Source organism: Tasmannia lanceolata, unplaced genomic scaffold, assembly GCF_043159265.1.
Source record: "Tasmannia lanceolata isolate RefF3 unplaced genomic scaffold, GAP_Taslan_0.1 ptg000018l, whole genome shotgun sequence".
In the NCBI taxonomy this organism is placed as follows: domain Eukaryota; kingdom Viridiplantae; phylum Streptophyta; class Magnoliopsida; order Canellales; family Winteraceae; genus Tasmannia; species Tasmannia lanceolata.
In genome coordinates this window covers 64861302-64875321 of record NW_027518695.1, presented here as the reverse complement: position 1 = coordinate 64875321, position 14020 = coordinate 64861302, and the positions used below count along the sequence as shown (strand labels likewise).

At 38.5% G+C, this 14020-nt stretch overlaps 1 protein-coding gene across 1 annotated transcript; it reads left to right on the top strand.

Moving 5' to 3' along the window:
- Positions 1-1512: 1512 nt before the first annotated feature.
- LOC143850611 (uncharacterized) lies at positions 1513-2037 on the top strand. Its single transcript, XM_077359841.1, has one exon. The coding sequence runs from the start codon at positions 1513-1515 to the stop codon at positions 2035-2037; it is 525 nt and encodes a 174-aa protein (XP_077215956.1).
- The last annotated feature ends 11983 nt before the right edge of the window (positions 2038-14020 follow it).

The following is a 14020-nucleotide window of genomic DNA, read 5'->3' as shown; positions in this document are numbered from 1 at the left end:
TATCCTAGCAGATTAGATTTCTTTGGATGTTTATCTTGGTGGAAGTGGGGATCACATCCTATTAATAAATACAATTTTTGCCAATTTTCTATTTTTTTCTCAAAAATATTGGAAGGGAAATAGAAAAAGGGCTAAAAAGGAGGTTGGGGGTAAATTTGCCATTTTAAATTTCTTAACGGAGTAGATTGACGTATGTTACTGTTAGGGACCTTTTAGCAATTCTTTTTCAAAAGTAGGACTATTAAGATAATATGCTTTTCTTAGGGATTGTTAAGCAATTATTTTGCCAAGTAGGGACTTGATGGGGTATAAAAAGTAACCCCCAATCAGTTGTCGACATGTGGCCCAATTGATGGCCCACTGGTAGGTTGACACTTGTCCTAGGGGTAAAAAGGTAATCCAAAAAGAAAGGATGGGGTTTGGCCCACTACCAGGCCGACACTTGTCCTAAGGGTAAAAGGGTAAACCAATACCCTGGACCCTCACTATAAATAGCCATCACAAATGCCAAGGTAAGGGACCAAATCCCAAAGAATCACCATCCCAAGCTTTGGTTTCCCTTTTTGTGCCCATTACTGACTTGAGTGTTGAAGGGCCCATCCGGAGCCACGACTCTGGGTCGGTCTTCTGACTTTGTGCTCTTCTGTGCAGGACGCAATCCTTTAATCATTTCAGCGACTTCGACTCGCCAGATCAGCTCTTTTGTCACTGGATTATCTGTTACCGATTTTGGGCGTAACAGATTGGTGCCATCCGTGGGACTCAGAACTAAAGCTGTTCCAGTCCCATTATAAATGGCAGGATAGAGGAGTGCTCAGGTACCTCCTGTGCGGACAGTCCGACCTGAAGCGCATCACAAGGCTCAAAGCGAGCGAATTGCCTCACAGGTAGTAGCTCCCTCAGCAACAGCAGAACGGAGTCCTGCTCACTCAGAGCATCTAACTCCCGCTTCAGCTCCTACACCTGAGCAAATCCAAACCCTTTTCCTACAGATGACAACCCTTGTCGATCAGTACAAGAACCTGATCCAACAATTGCCTTAGCAGCATCTTCCAGAAGTTTCCCGACCTGCACAAGAAAGGTTGAGCCCCCTAGGGAAGAGCCTGTACGTCTCCTCCATGACCAGACCCGCCACTCCTTTTCGAGGCGAGTCCATCATTCCAAAACAAGACATGCACAAACAGAGCCTCATCACCGTCACCGATCCTGATCTCGCGAGTGCATAGACACCGAGCTAGAGAGGATCGTGCAGAACAGGCGAGATTCCGGCACCGTCGGAAGAGCTCAGAAAGTCATTCAGATTCAGCAGCAAGTCCCACTGTGGAGAGAAGGAACAAACTAGCCAAACGAGCAAAAAGAGGAGCCAATCCAATGCTACGAAGATTAGTAGAAATAGATCACCGAATCAAAGAACTGGCAAAATATCATAACTGGCCTATCCTGAGGCCGTTCTCAAGCAAACCACCCTTTACGGACAGGGTGTTACATGCGCCAACACCCAGAGGGTTCAAAATGCCACCGGTCCCACATTATGATGGAACCATTGATCCCCTGGATCACTTAGAGACGTTCAGAACTATGATGTTCCTCCATGGTGCTTCTGATGGATTCTTTTGCAGGGCCTTCCCAACCACTCTAACAGGAGCTGCACGTCTTAAACCAAACTCCATCGACAATTTTGTATATTTCGGGGATGATCTGGTCCGACACTTAATGAGTAGCCGGAGACCACGAAAAACAGCGGTGTCGCTGATGGCTTTAAGACAGGAGGACGGCGAACCTCTGAAAGCATCCGTGAGCCGATTCAACAGAGAAGCCCTTCAAGTGCCACACTTAGACCCATCCGCCGCCTCGAATGCGCTCCTTGTTGGAGCCAAATCTAATGAATTCCGGCGAGCAGTTGCTCGACGAAACCCACACTCCCTAATGAATCTCATGGCTGGTACGGAGGAGTATATCTCTGTAGAAGAAACGCTGGCCGCCTTGGATTCGAACTGGAGGAGAACCTCTGAAGAAGAGAAGAACCCTACAAAGTAACGTAGGGACGACAAGGCTCCAAGGAGAGAAAGAAGCCCCTAGAGGAAGGAAGAAAATTTCACTCCTCTTAATGCGTCTAGAACTCGCATACTGGCCGCGATCAAAGAACAAGACTTCATCAGATGGCCAGCCAAAATGCTCTCGAAGGGAAATAAAAGAGACAAGTCAAAGTACTTGCGATTCCATAAGGACCATGGGCACGACACCAATGAGTGCAGGCATCTTAAAGAAGAAATCGAACTACTGATCAAGAGGGGATACCTGAAATCCCAAAGGGCAATACAAGAGGGGGTGAATTGGGTGTTTTACAATTTTTCTTTTAAACTATAAGTAAATGTGAAATTAATCTAATTAGTTCTATCCCTTGTTCAAAATATATTCGAGTAAAGGAAAGAGATTACCAATACACCATAAGAGAGGAGAGGTAGAGTAAGAAGAGTACACAACGATGTATAGTTGTTCAGTCACAACTTGACCTACTCCACTACCCAAGTACTTGGTATTTTCTTGGGATTTTCTCCACTATTGCGAGACTTCAATACGCCGTCTCTCCAAGCATTACAAACAACAACACCTCCAAAAGGAAACAAACTCTTGTTGTACAATCCTCCTCCGAGGACATTCTCCTTCGTTGCACACCGCCTTGAAGGATGAAACTCCTCTTTGCAATACAATAATGATAAGGAAGAAAAGAACAAAAGCTCTCAAGCCTCTTAAAGGCAAATACAACTCTCAAAGCTCAATAACTCTCTTAATGATTGAAACTAAATGCTCTTGGAGATCCTCTTGACAAGTAGTGAATGCAAAAATATATGCTCAAGAGGTTGAAGAGGAATCCTTTAGATTTTGAAAGTTAGAAGCTCTAGGGTTTCATAAATGATATCTCAAAATGTTGTGTAGAAGGTCGTTAATGTGGTATATATAGCCCTAGCAAGTTTAAGACCGTTGGGAGCAAAATTGTAAAAAACGAGTTAAAGAAAAGTAACCTGCGCAAGCCCCAACGACTATTTTTCCAGATGGGGGCGGTCGACCGAGGTATGGGCTCTTTTTTATTTTCAAAATTCAAACTGCCGCGATCGACCGGGGTATCCGCAGTCGCCTGCCGAGGGCTTTCTGTTTGATCAAATATTTTGTTCAAAATCATTCTGCGGTCGCCGGGGCTTCCTTGGTCGCCCGTCAAGACCTTCCTGGATTACTTCTGGATTTCTAGAAGCCTATCCCGCCTAAGTTGGGTTGAGGCTAGAATTCCAGCCATCATCCCGCGGTCGTCCGGGAGTCCCCGGTCGACCGCCCCTGGTTTGAAAACTTGATTTTAAAATATGAGTCCATAGGGCTTTGGGCCATAGTCTTTAGCCTTTAGATTTGTGTCTTCAAATATATTTTTATAGTTATAAAAATGATTTTCAATGAGTTTTGAAAACACTAAATCATGCAATACTAAGTGTCAAGAGGACTCTAATGCATTATAACATATAAGGACCTTGAGTCTTCTCGATATTCAATCTTCTTGAGCGTTTGCATGAGTCGTTCCTTGTCTTGAGATAGTCTTCAACCTTGTTCTCGTGCTTGTGGTTCCCTTGATTCTTTGATGAACTTTAAGAGTTGTAGGAGGACCACCAAGACTTGACTTTCTCCAAGATGAGCCCTTGTTCTTCTTGCTTCAAGTGTTGATATTGATATATCCTGTCTAAAACACAACACTAGACAAGCCATTAGCCAACTACCATCAATTTGGGTTTGTTGATCATCAAAACATCAATGGGATGTACCCTTGGGCTTACATTCTCCCCGAAATTGATTGTGGCGATGGAGGCTCCCCCTTAATAAAACAATTATGTAAATTGTGCCTTCCCCTCAATATATGCTTATCATAATCTTAATTTTGAGAGAAATTATGCAAGAGTTTAGAATATAACATTCAGCATGAGATAAGCATAGGTAGAGCTATGTAAAGTGACTTAGAGGAAACATATGCATGGTGTATAAAATGTGATTGCTAGAGTGAGTAAGTACATGCTTGAACATAATCAATTTACCATTCTTCTCCCCCTTTAGTCTAAAAAAGAATGGGGAAAGATAATACAGGCGTAAATCACCCCTTTTTTTTAAATCATCTATCCCCCTAGATAACTAACTACATGCCTATATAAATATTGTTCAATAAAGCAAGTAGACATGTTCATGGTCTTGATGAGGCATATAGACAACGGATTAGATGTCTTGATTAGGAGTGAATGTACTGTCTCCCTCTTAATAAGTAAGAAGGTAAAGAGCACCAATTGAGTAGCTTTCAAAGTTAAAGTTGACATCATGACCATGCAGTCAATATCACACATTCAATCAAGTACATAGTATATATGTATGTATAGACATTCAATAATTTATTCAAGTTCTTTTGCTTGATGAAATGACCATATATTCAAACTACTCCTAAGATCACAAAATCTTTCTTTACTTAGTGGTTTAGTGAATATATCGGCAAGTTGTTCATCTGTATTAATGTATTTAATGGATATATCACCTTTTTGTGATTAATCTCTAAGAAAATGATGTTTAATCTCTACGTGTTTAGTCCTAAAGTGTTGAATGGGGTTCTTGGTTAGATTGATCGCACTTGTATTATCACAGTGAATTGGAACACAATCAAATTTAAGACCATAGTCTTCTAAGGTGTTTCTCATCCAAAGGATTTGTGCGCAACAAGCTCCGGCTGCAATATTTTCAGCTTCAGTAGTAGAGAGGGCAACAAAGTTTGCTTCTTACTAAACTAAGATACAAGAAATCTACGTAGAAACTGACAAGTGCCACTGCTACTTTTCATATCCACTCTACATCCGGCAAAGTCAGCATCTGAATACCCTACTGGGTTAAATTCTTTGGAATTTTCAAACCATAAACCTAGACTAGGAGTCCCATTGAGGTACTTGAATACTCTTTTGACAACACGTAAATGGGATTCCTTAGGGTCCGACTGAAATCTAGCACATAAGCAGACACTAGACATAATGTCGGGTCTGCTAGCAGTCAAATATAGTAGACTCCCTATCATGCCCCTATATATCTTTTGATCAACAGATGGGCCAAGATCATCTTTGCTTAGTTTTGTGGATGTGCTCATAGGTGTGGGCTTTGTTGAAGAGCTATCCATCCCAAACCTTTTAAGAAATTTTCTTGTATATTTTTCTTGATTTATGAATATGCCATTTTTCAATTGATGAATTGGAGACCTAGGAAATATTTTAGTTCTCCCATCATGCTCATTTCAAACTCATTTTGCATGTATTGGGCAAACTCTTTACATATACTCTCATTTGTTAATCCAAAAATGGTGTCATCAACATAAACTTGCACAATGAGTATGTCATCTCCTTGTCTTTTGATGAAAAGAGTTTTGTCAACCTTGCCCATATCAAAGCCCTTGTCTAATAAGAAGGAACTAAGCCTATCATACCAAGCTCTAGGAGCTTGCTTTAGTCCATATAGAGCTTTGTCCAACTTATAGACATGGTTAGGGAATTTGAAATCTTCAAAACCGAGAGGGTGTTCAACATAAACTTCCTTCATGATAAATCCATTTAGGAATGCACTCTTTACATCCATTTGATATAGCTTGAAGTCTCTATGGCAAGCAAGTGCAAGAAGCATCCTAATGGCTTCTAACCAAGCAACAGGTGCAAAATGTTTCATTATAATTGATACCTTTTTCTTGATTATAACCTTGGGCTACTAATCGAGCTTTATTTTTTTGTATCTCCCCTTGTTCATCTAACTTATTTCTATAGACCCACCTAGTACCAATCACTGGGTGGTCTTTAGGTCTAAGAACTAACTTTCAAACTTTGTTTCTTTCAAATTGATTCAGTTCCTCTTGCATGGCAACAATCTAAAATTCATCTTTTTCGCCCTCATCTATATTTTTGGGCTCTATGTGTGACAAAAAGGCGGCAAACTCACAAACATTTTCATAGTGGGACCTAGTTTTAACTCCTTGAGAGATATCACCAATGATTTAGGTACTTGGGTGATTAAATAAAATCCTTTTTCCTTTCCTTTGATCCTCAACCTCTTTAGGAGGATTCTCTATGCCTAGTGTCTCTAAAGTCTCATTAATGTTATCAACTTGCACTTTATTTTCATTTTCATTTTGGTTTGTATCTTGGGGGATTACCTCATAATCATCTTCATCATGTGTATTTTTGGTCTCTTCACTAAGTTCATCAAATTTCACATGAATGGCTTCTTCATCACACAGTGTTCTCCTATTGAATACTCTGTATGATTTACTTCTTGTTGAGTATCCAAGGAATATACCTTCATCGGATTTAGCATCAAATTTGTGAAGGTTATCTTTGATATTCAAGACATAGAACTTACATCCAAATACCTTAAAATACTTAATATTGGGTTTTCTATCATTCTAAAGCTCATAAGGTATCATGTGTATATGGGGTCTAATCATGACTCTGTTTATTACATAACAAGCCGTATTAACGGGTTGGGCCCAAAAGATTCTAGGCAAATTTTTGTCATGAAGCATAGACTTAGCCATTTCTTGAATAACCCTGTTCTTTCTTTCAACTATACCATTTTGTTTGGGGGTTTGGAGGTTCTACGTGTTGAGAAGTTGTGATCAATTTCATGCTCTTTACAATATGTACTTGTAGACACCCCATTTTGATCGGGCCCTAAACATGCTTGTGTAAATAGAAAACCTTCCAAATAAGTGAATTAGGGACCCTTAGGATCTCAAGTATGTGCTCGTAAAATTTCAGAAATATCGGATAAGAATTGCCTAATAAGACGAGCCGAGTTAGAATTGTAGTGCAAAAGGGGAGTGAAATATCCTGTAAACCAGCCAGTTTTTGTATTAGAGCAGAAAGGGGGTGTATTATCCCTGTAAATTTGCCCATGAAGAATTTTACTTGAAATTACCCATTTTTTAGTCAAAGCACAAAATATACATAAAAGAGGGTTGTTTGAGAAAACTTATGGGGGTAAAAAATTAACATATTTTTTCTGTAAATAGGAGATCAAAGGCCCTCATTTGGGGCTCTCTCTTCTAAATCTAGGGTTTGTGCTTAAAAGAGAAAGCTTTCTAGAGAGAGAAGATTCTAGAGAGAGAGAGAGAATTCAAGAGTGAAAGAGTTTTAGAGAGAGAAAGAAGAAGAACTAAAGAGAGAAAGAAGGAGAAGAAGAAGCTTTTAAGAAGAGATCCAAGAGAAGAGTACAAGGTTAGTAGATTTGAGTTTATTTTGAGTTTTCTTTAAAAATCTAGCCTAAAATAAAAAATCTAAATGGAAAATGCTTAAAAATGGTTAGATCTAGCAACCTAGGCATAAAATTTACCAAAATATGTTTAAAAATATGTCTCATATGAAGATCAAAAGTAATTCACCTTAGATTTTGAGTTCTAGTTGAATTTCGATGTGAAAATATCAAAATTAGGTGCTGTCCAGCCTCATTTTTGCTATTTTCATCAGTTTTCGGTTGAAATTCATGAAAATTTCTCATGTGGAGGTGTAGAGCTCGTTGAGATATTTGATTTGGCATATTATAGCCCAAACTGGCTAAGAAACGAAGAAGTTATGCCAATTTTAATATTTCAGCTGAAATTTGGGTTAAAATGGTGAATTCTTGAATGATTTTTGTGAAAATCTTTAGATATGATGTGTTAGGCTTTGGAATTCAAAAATATATGTGTTAATATGTGTGTGATGTGAATATCTAGTGAAATCCATGATAGATCTAAGATTTTGATGTAAAATGCTCTTACAAGATGTTGAAAATGTTTAAATACATGCTGTCCAGATTTGTATTTGTGTTTTTTCATTAAATTTCGGTTAGAATGTGCAAAAGTGATACACGTAAAAGTTGTAGAGCTTTTCAAGATATTCGATTTAACATATTTAAATCTTAAATCGGGTAAGAAATGAAAATGTTATGGTGATTTTACTATTTCAGCCATTTTCAAAGGTTCAAATGGACAATCTCCTTGATTTTTCTCATTTCTATCATTTTAAGTTTGGAATTTAAGCCTAATATTCATTAATTCAAGTATGAAAACATATGTAATGCAAAGGTTTAGAGCTAGGCTTCTTAGATGTGAATTTTGGCTTTGAAATGTCTTGAAAACCTCAAAATTACATGCTGTCCATATTTTTTTACATGTTATAGGCTTTCACTCATGCTTAACTTAATTGTTTTGAGTCTTATTATGTTTGGATGCCTTGAATTCCATGCTTTGTGTAATGCTTTGTGATGCAAAAATGTTAAATGCATGCAAGTGAAAATCAAAACTGAAATAAAAAATGTAGAAATGATTAACTAAGAGATGTTAGGAGGCAAGTTCAGTTACATTAGAAAGTTACTCATAGGAGACATGCTTTGCCTTTATAGAACCCTTTCTAAGTTGTACCCCAACTTGTACCCCCTATTACTTGGAGACCAACTTGGTCTGTTAGTTGCCCTATCCTATTTATCATCGCAAGGGCAACGATAGGGATACTTGGATCCCACCTCTTTGTTTAAGGGAGTTGCCCAGTCTCCCTAGCACCCTTCTGTGTCTCCTCTTCTTCTAGGAGATTTTCTCTAGTCTAGTTAGCACCCTCCTTAGAGCTTATAGGTTAGGAGTGGACTCTACCCTTTAGTTAGGAGTTCGTTTTTTAGTATAGAATCTGTCCTCTAGTTAGGAGTCAGTCTTTCAGGAGTCTGTCCTACTATCATAAGGAGTTAGGATCTAGTCTTACCTTTTATAAAGTAATGGGATTCTGTCAAACCCCCGCAAAGTTTTGGAGCCTGTCCTACCTTTGCAGAATTTAAGAAGCTGTCTTAACCTTTGTAGAATTCAGGAGTCTGTCCTACCCCTGCAAAGTTCAGGAGTTTGTCCTACACTTATAAATATAGGAGTCGGTCCTACCCTTATAGATGTTATGAGTCTGTCCTGCCCTTATAGAGTATAGGGGTCTGTCCTTTCCTTTTGTGAGCTTGTCTTTATTTGGGAGTTTTCCTTTAAGCTCTAGGGATTATGTCCTTAGCGTTGACACTCCGCTAGGCTATGGATCACAGAGTGTGGTCTTATAGGTTCCCTTTAGCTGAAAGGGTGAAACACTTGAAAATGTAAAAATATTAAAATCTAAAAAAAAACATCGAAAATAATTTTAAATGTCATGAATCATTAGGAGAGTAGTTAGGAAAATCTGTTTCCGAACTACGTTGGCTTGATCCCCTCCTACATGGTACGTAGGCAGCTTGGGATCTTTATCCAAAGTCCAGTCAAACCTTTCAAAATAAACATGTTCAAATCATTCAAAAATACAAAAAGCTTCCACTCCAAACTTCACAAACTATTTTTGAAAAGATCTTCCCCTAGAGTTAGCAGTCTGTCCTAGATGTTTGGGGTGTCTTAGAGTTAGGAGTGTGTCCTGGATGTTTTGATTGTTTTGTATGTGTTTGCTTGAGTGTATAGGAGTCTGTCCTAGCTAAGGGTCTGTCCTCGCCTCTGTCCGATTAGTTGGCGATCCACATCGTCGACTGATGACTAGAATAGGATGTGTTAGATAGCCCATATCTTGCTTAGGGACACAACGTAGTTACACATATGATGTAGGAACCACCTGCATTAGTTTAGAGCTAACTTGCATTAGTAAGAGCATATAGTGAGTCCTAAAACTCACAAACAACTGGAACCTAAGTAATCACATTCAATAAGCTGTTAACAATTAGTCAAGTCTAGTTAATTGAGTCTAGGATAGCAGTCCTAGATGTGTTAGGCATTGTAGTTTAGAATAGGTGCGAGAACTACGTGGCATTGATTCCTATAGAGGCGGGGATACGTAGGCGGCTTCGGATGAAAATTAGACCATCCAAGATTCAGGCGAAACAATTAGAGTCTTAGGGTTTGCTGTTAGTGTTTTAGGGTTTGTATTTGTGGTTATCACTGTTTCTTACACAGGACCACAATAGTGTGTTTTCTTTCAGACTGAGATTATTTCCTTATTTGATTACTCACATGCTTAGCTGTAGCTATCACGTACTTAGCTGTAGCATTTGCATGCTTATCTTATCTAGTTTACTGCTTATTCACATGTTTAGCTGTAGTATATTATCTCTTTACTGCTCTGCTTACCTCATCATTCATATGCTTAGCTGTAGCTCTTTTACTGCCTTCCTGCTTATTCTAGCTTATCATATCTGCTCATTATTATTGCCATTATCTGTTTAGCTGTAGATGTGCATGTGTTTGTTTACTGCTTTCCTTGATGTGATAAGTTAGGATTAGATGAGATGTGATGAGACATATATCAGGGTTATCTGATATTGGATCAACACTAGTCTTCTACGCCTCTCTAGGAGACGGAGGATTCCAGTGTTTATTCTAATGACAGATGATACTGATAACAACTCTCTTTAGGCATGGATGTTAGATGTGATGTGTGGAGATAAGTAGCAAGATTATTGAATATTGGATTAACTCTAGTTTTCTACACCTTTGTGAGAGACGACGAATTCTGGTGTTCATTCCAATGTAAGATGATTTTGATATCACTTCTCCTTAAGACTTGGATGTTTATTTTTCTTTTACCCAACCCCGGGTCATGCATGCTTTGGTAGACGTCTTCTTAGGGATATCTGTTCTCATTTCATTTGATTTTCATTCAAAACTCTTTGAAGATAATGAAAATGGCATAAGAGACCGAGTGCGCTCGGGCGAGTTGGATGCCTAACACCTTCCCAACTCGTAATCAGGCACGGACCTTTGATCTCTAGTTATCCATTGCGACTGAGTATCTTTTGGGTTCTAGGGCTGACTTCCCTGGATGACGACTCTTTCTTATTTTAGGTACGTCTTTGTTCCGGACTAATTCCCGAATCAAGAGGTATCTCATGTACATCGCCACTCATACTGTGGGGGCACTCTTTCGAGAGTTCCTTGGTAGAGCTCTCCTTCACATGTGGAGATCCTAGAGGCAGTTGGGGGCTCACCCCTCATCAATCTCGGGATCGGAGTCCACAGGCTGGCGACTCTGCTGGGAAACTTTCGAGATATTGCTTAACTATATTAAAATGCCATTTTAATTAATTTTGAAGAAATTTAGGCCAAAATTAAGTTAAATGGGAACTTTATCGTTAGAATCCATTATCATATTCTTTTATTCTTTTAATTTTTCTTCTTTATTTTAAGAAAAATGAATTTCAAAATAAATTGGCCCCAGGAGTGGATACGGCGCGTACCAGATGGGAGGTCATGACCCTGATGGAACCGTTGCAATCTATTTCCAAGCTATGCGCCGGTATTGTGGCCGTGGAACACTAGGTGTACTTGTGTTCTGCAGCAGCCAGTGAGCAGTGAACATACTCTGTATAATACTAGGTGTACTTGTATTATCCAACAAGAGTATAGTCATATGCATAATGCCCTGTAGATTGAGTCCGGAGCCATATTTTCATTTTATATATTATGTACATAAATATATTTGCTGACTTAGTGAAACCCAACTAGGAGGTGCATGTGCTTAGACGAACATGTGTGATAGAGACATATGTGAGCCTAGGATAGAAGTCAACCTGCCCATGTAGTGTAGAAGGGTAAGTCACACTATGGTTACCCGCCGCGTTGTCTAGTACACTCACAAGTCAGTCTTGAGTCAAGATTTCCTTTACTCCCCTAGATTTGAATTTGGGTTGGTGCCACTGGTTAGGATATATATATATATATATATATATTAATTATTAGATTATGGCTCTCCTCTTAGTTATGGTCCTTTATCTAATTCAATCAACCAATTTGTTCATTATTCAAGTTATGATCAGATCAATGGTCTTTAAGTCATCATTCTCATAGCCATGATCTATTCTTCTATCTTTTGATCGTTAGATCTGACCCATTGTCACATGCCATCATCTATAGTCAGTTTTTTATTTGATTACCTTTCTTCAATGACCATATTCCGATTACCGATTGTATGCTTATCTTGCTATCATTATTTGAAAGCAAGTATCCTTGCTAAGAGTCCCATATTACTGAGTTTCAATTCATATATCCTTATGTTGAGCTTTGGGATTCCTTTTGTAAGGCCGTCATGCTGCCGGATTTTACCGAAAACGTTTTGAGTATAGCCTCTATCCTTCAAAGTAAGTGATAAACCATGAGTTTACCTTACCATGATCCTTTTGTTTATTCATATCTATCCATTATGTGGATTATCATCACATTATTTGATTATTAGTTTAGGGTCTACTTCTTAGTTAGGTTTGCCCTCCTAATCTAATATTTATTCATATTTATCCATTCTGTGGATTATCATTAGATTATTGGCCTTTAGTCATAATCTATTCCTTGATCTATTGTACATAAATTGATCCATATTTTTTTTATCATAGATGTACCACTCTTATATCATGATCGCTAATGTATTGGTTATATTTTGCCCATCTATCTCACGAGTGCATGATTATTGCTGAGATTCAAAACTTATTTAGATTAGGGTGTTTATTGTTCCTACTCTTTCATACCCAAAAGAGAGCGGTCATATCCAAAGGAGACTTAAAGGAGTAGATTGGGGATTCCTTGGGACCCTGTTGGTGTAGGTCATATTATCACTGTTTATCTTCCTTTGACCCTTATAGACAGTCTCTTTCTGACATTCTATTTCAAAATGCCAATAAATATGCTCAAGATCGCTCTTATATCTATTTGTTCAAAATTTTTATCCCATGACTATTGATCTAGTGTGTGTACTTCCAATTCAAAAGTCTGAGTTCAACAAATGACTACCATTCCAAAAGACTAACCATTTCCAAACACATTTGATCCAGGCAATCTAGTGCTTCCCCTATATTGCCAATATAGCCTTTTATTGTTTCACTTAACCTACGTCTTGTAGGGTTACCTTTTCTGAGATTTCTACTACAGGATCGAACTCAGTAGTTATCGTTATCATGGAGGAAGGCATGTTACGCGTGAACTTTCATTACCAGTCTCTTGCTCATGGAAAAGTGTCATGTTTTTTAGAGTCTGTCTTTTGTTGAGTATTAGCCAACTCTCATTTTAAGGTTGGCAAGTCTAGTCGTGTCAATATCAGTCCTAAGTGTGTCAAGTCTGTTAGTTCTTTTCATTGAGTCCATATTCCAGTCTTTCGTCAAATCCAATGTAGAGCCCATTTAGGCGCGTCAAAGAAATTACTGATATACTTAAGAGTCTTCAATTCAATAAAGCTGTTGGTTTCGTATCTTTGATATTCTATGATTAACTCTTAGAACTAATGTTTAAATAACTAAAGATACCCTTCTCGGATGAGAGCGCAGACGAAATTCTCCTCGAGATCTGAAAAAGGTCAAACGAGAGGAAGAGCGTCTAGCATAGTCACTTCAAGAAGAAATCGAAGCTATTGATAGTGGTATCGAAATCTGAAACTCGGAAAAGATGGATTGGCAAAACTTTATCTCCCAATTGATAAACTTATTTAGAGGGGTTTAGGGTAGCCTTGCTTGATCATATAAGGATAAACCGGGTGAATGCCCTATCGTTGTGCAAAGCAAGACTCTATCAGCTTTAGACATTTAGTCGAAAGCAAGAACTCAAGAGAGTGAACATCAAGCATCCAGTGGAGGTGATGAGATATTGAGTGAAGACTTTCAGAAAATGAAGTCATAGATCTGAGCCCTAAAGAGCACTTGGGCCACATCTTTTAAATAAAATTCCGAGTTGGAATATTTCAAGAGAAGAGACAATTCTTATGTCCAAATGAAAGAAAATATCTAGAATAAAGGAAAGCATGAGAGAAAAACAAAGAGGAGAAGGGATGAGTCCATGCAACAACTCTTTAAGAAAATCAAAGATCCAGATGGTGGAGTCAATGAGATAGATTGAATATGGAAATCGTCATCATTATTTGGAGACTAATGAGAATGGTGGAATCTTGATCACAAATTCAAAATCTTTGAGATAAGTATATATTCAAATGGAACACCGTGGTTGAAGTCG

Coding starts and splice junctions, on each gene's coding strand:
- LOC143850611 (XM_077359841.1), top strand. CDS start 1,513: ATGCCACCGGTCCCACATTATGATGGAACCATTGATCCCCTGGATCAC.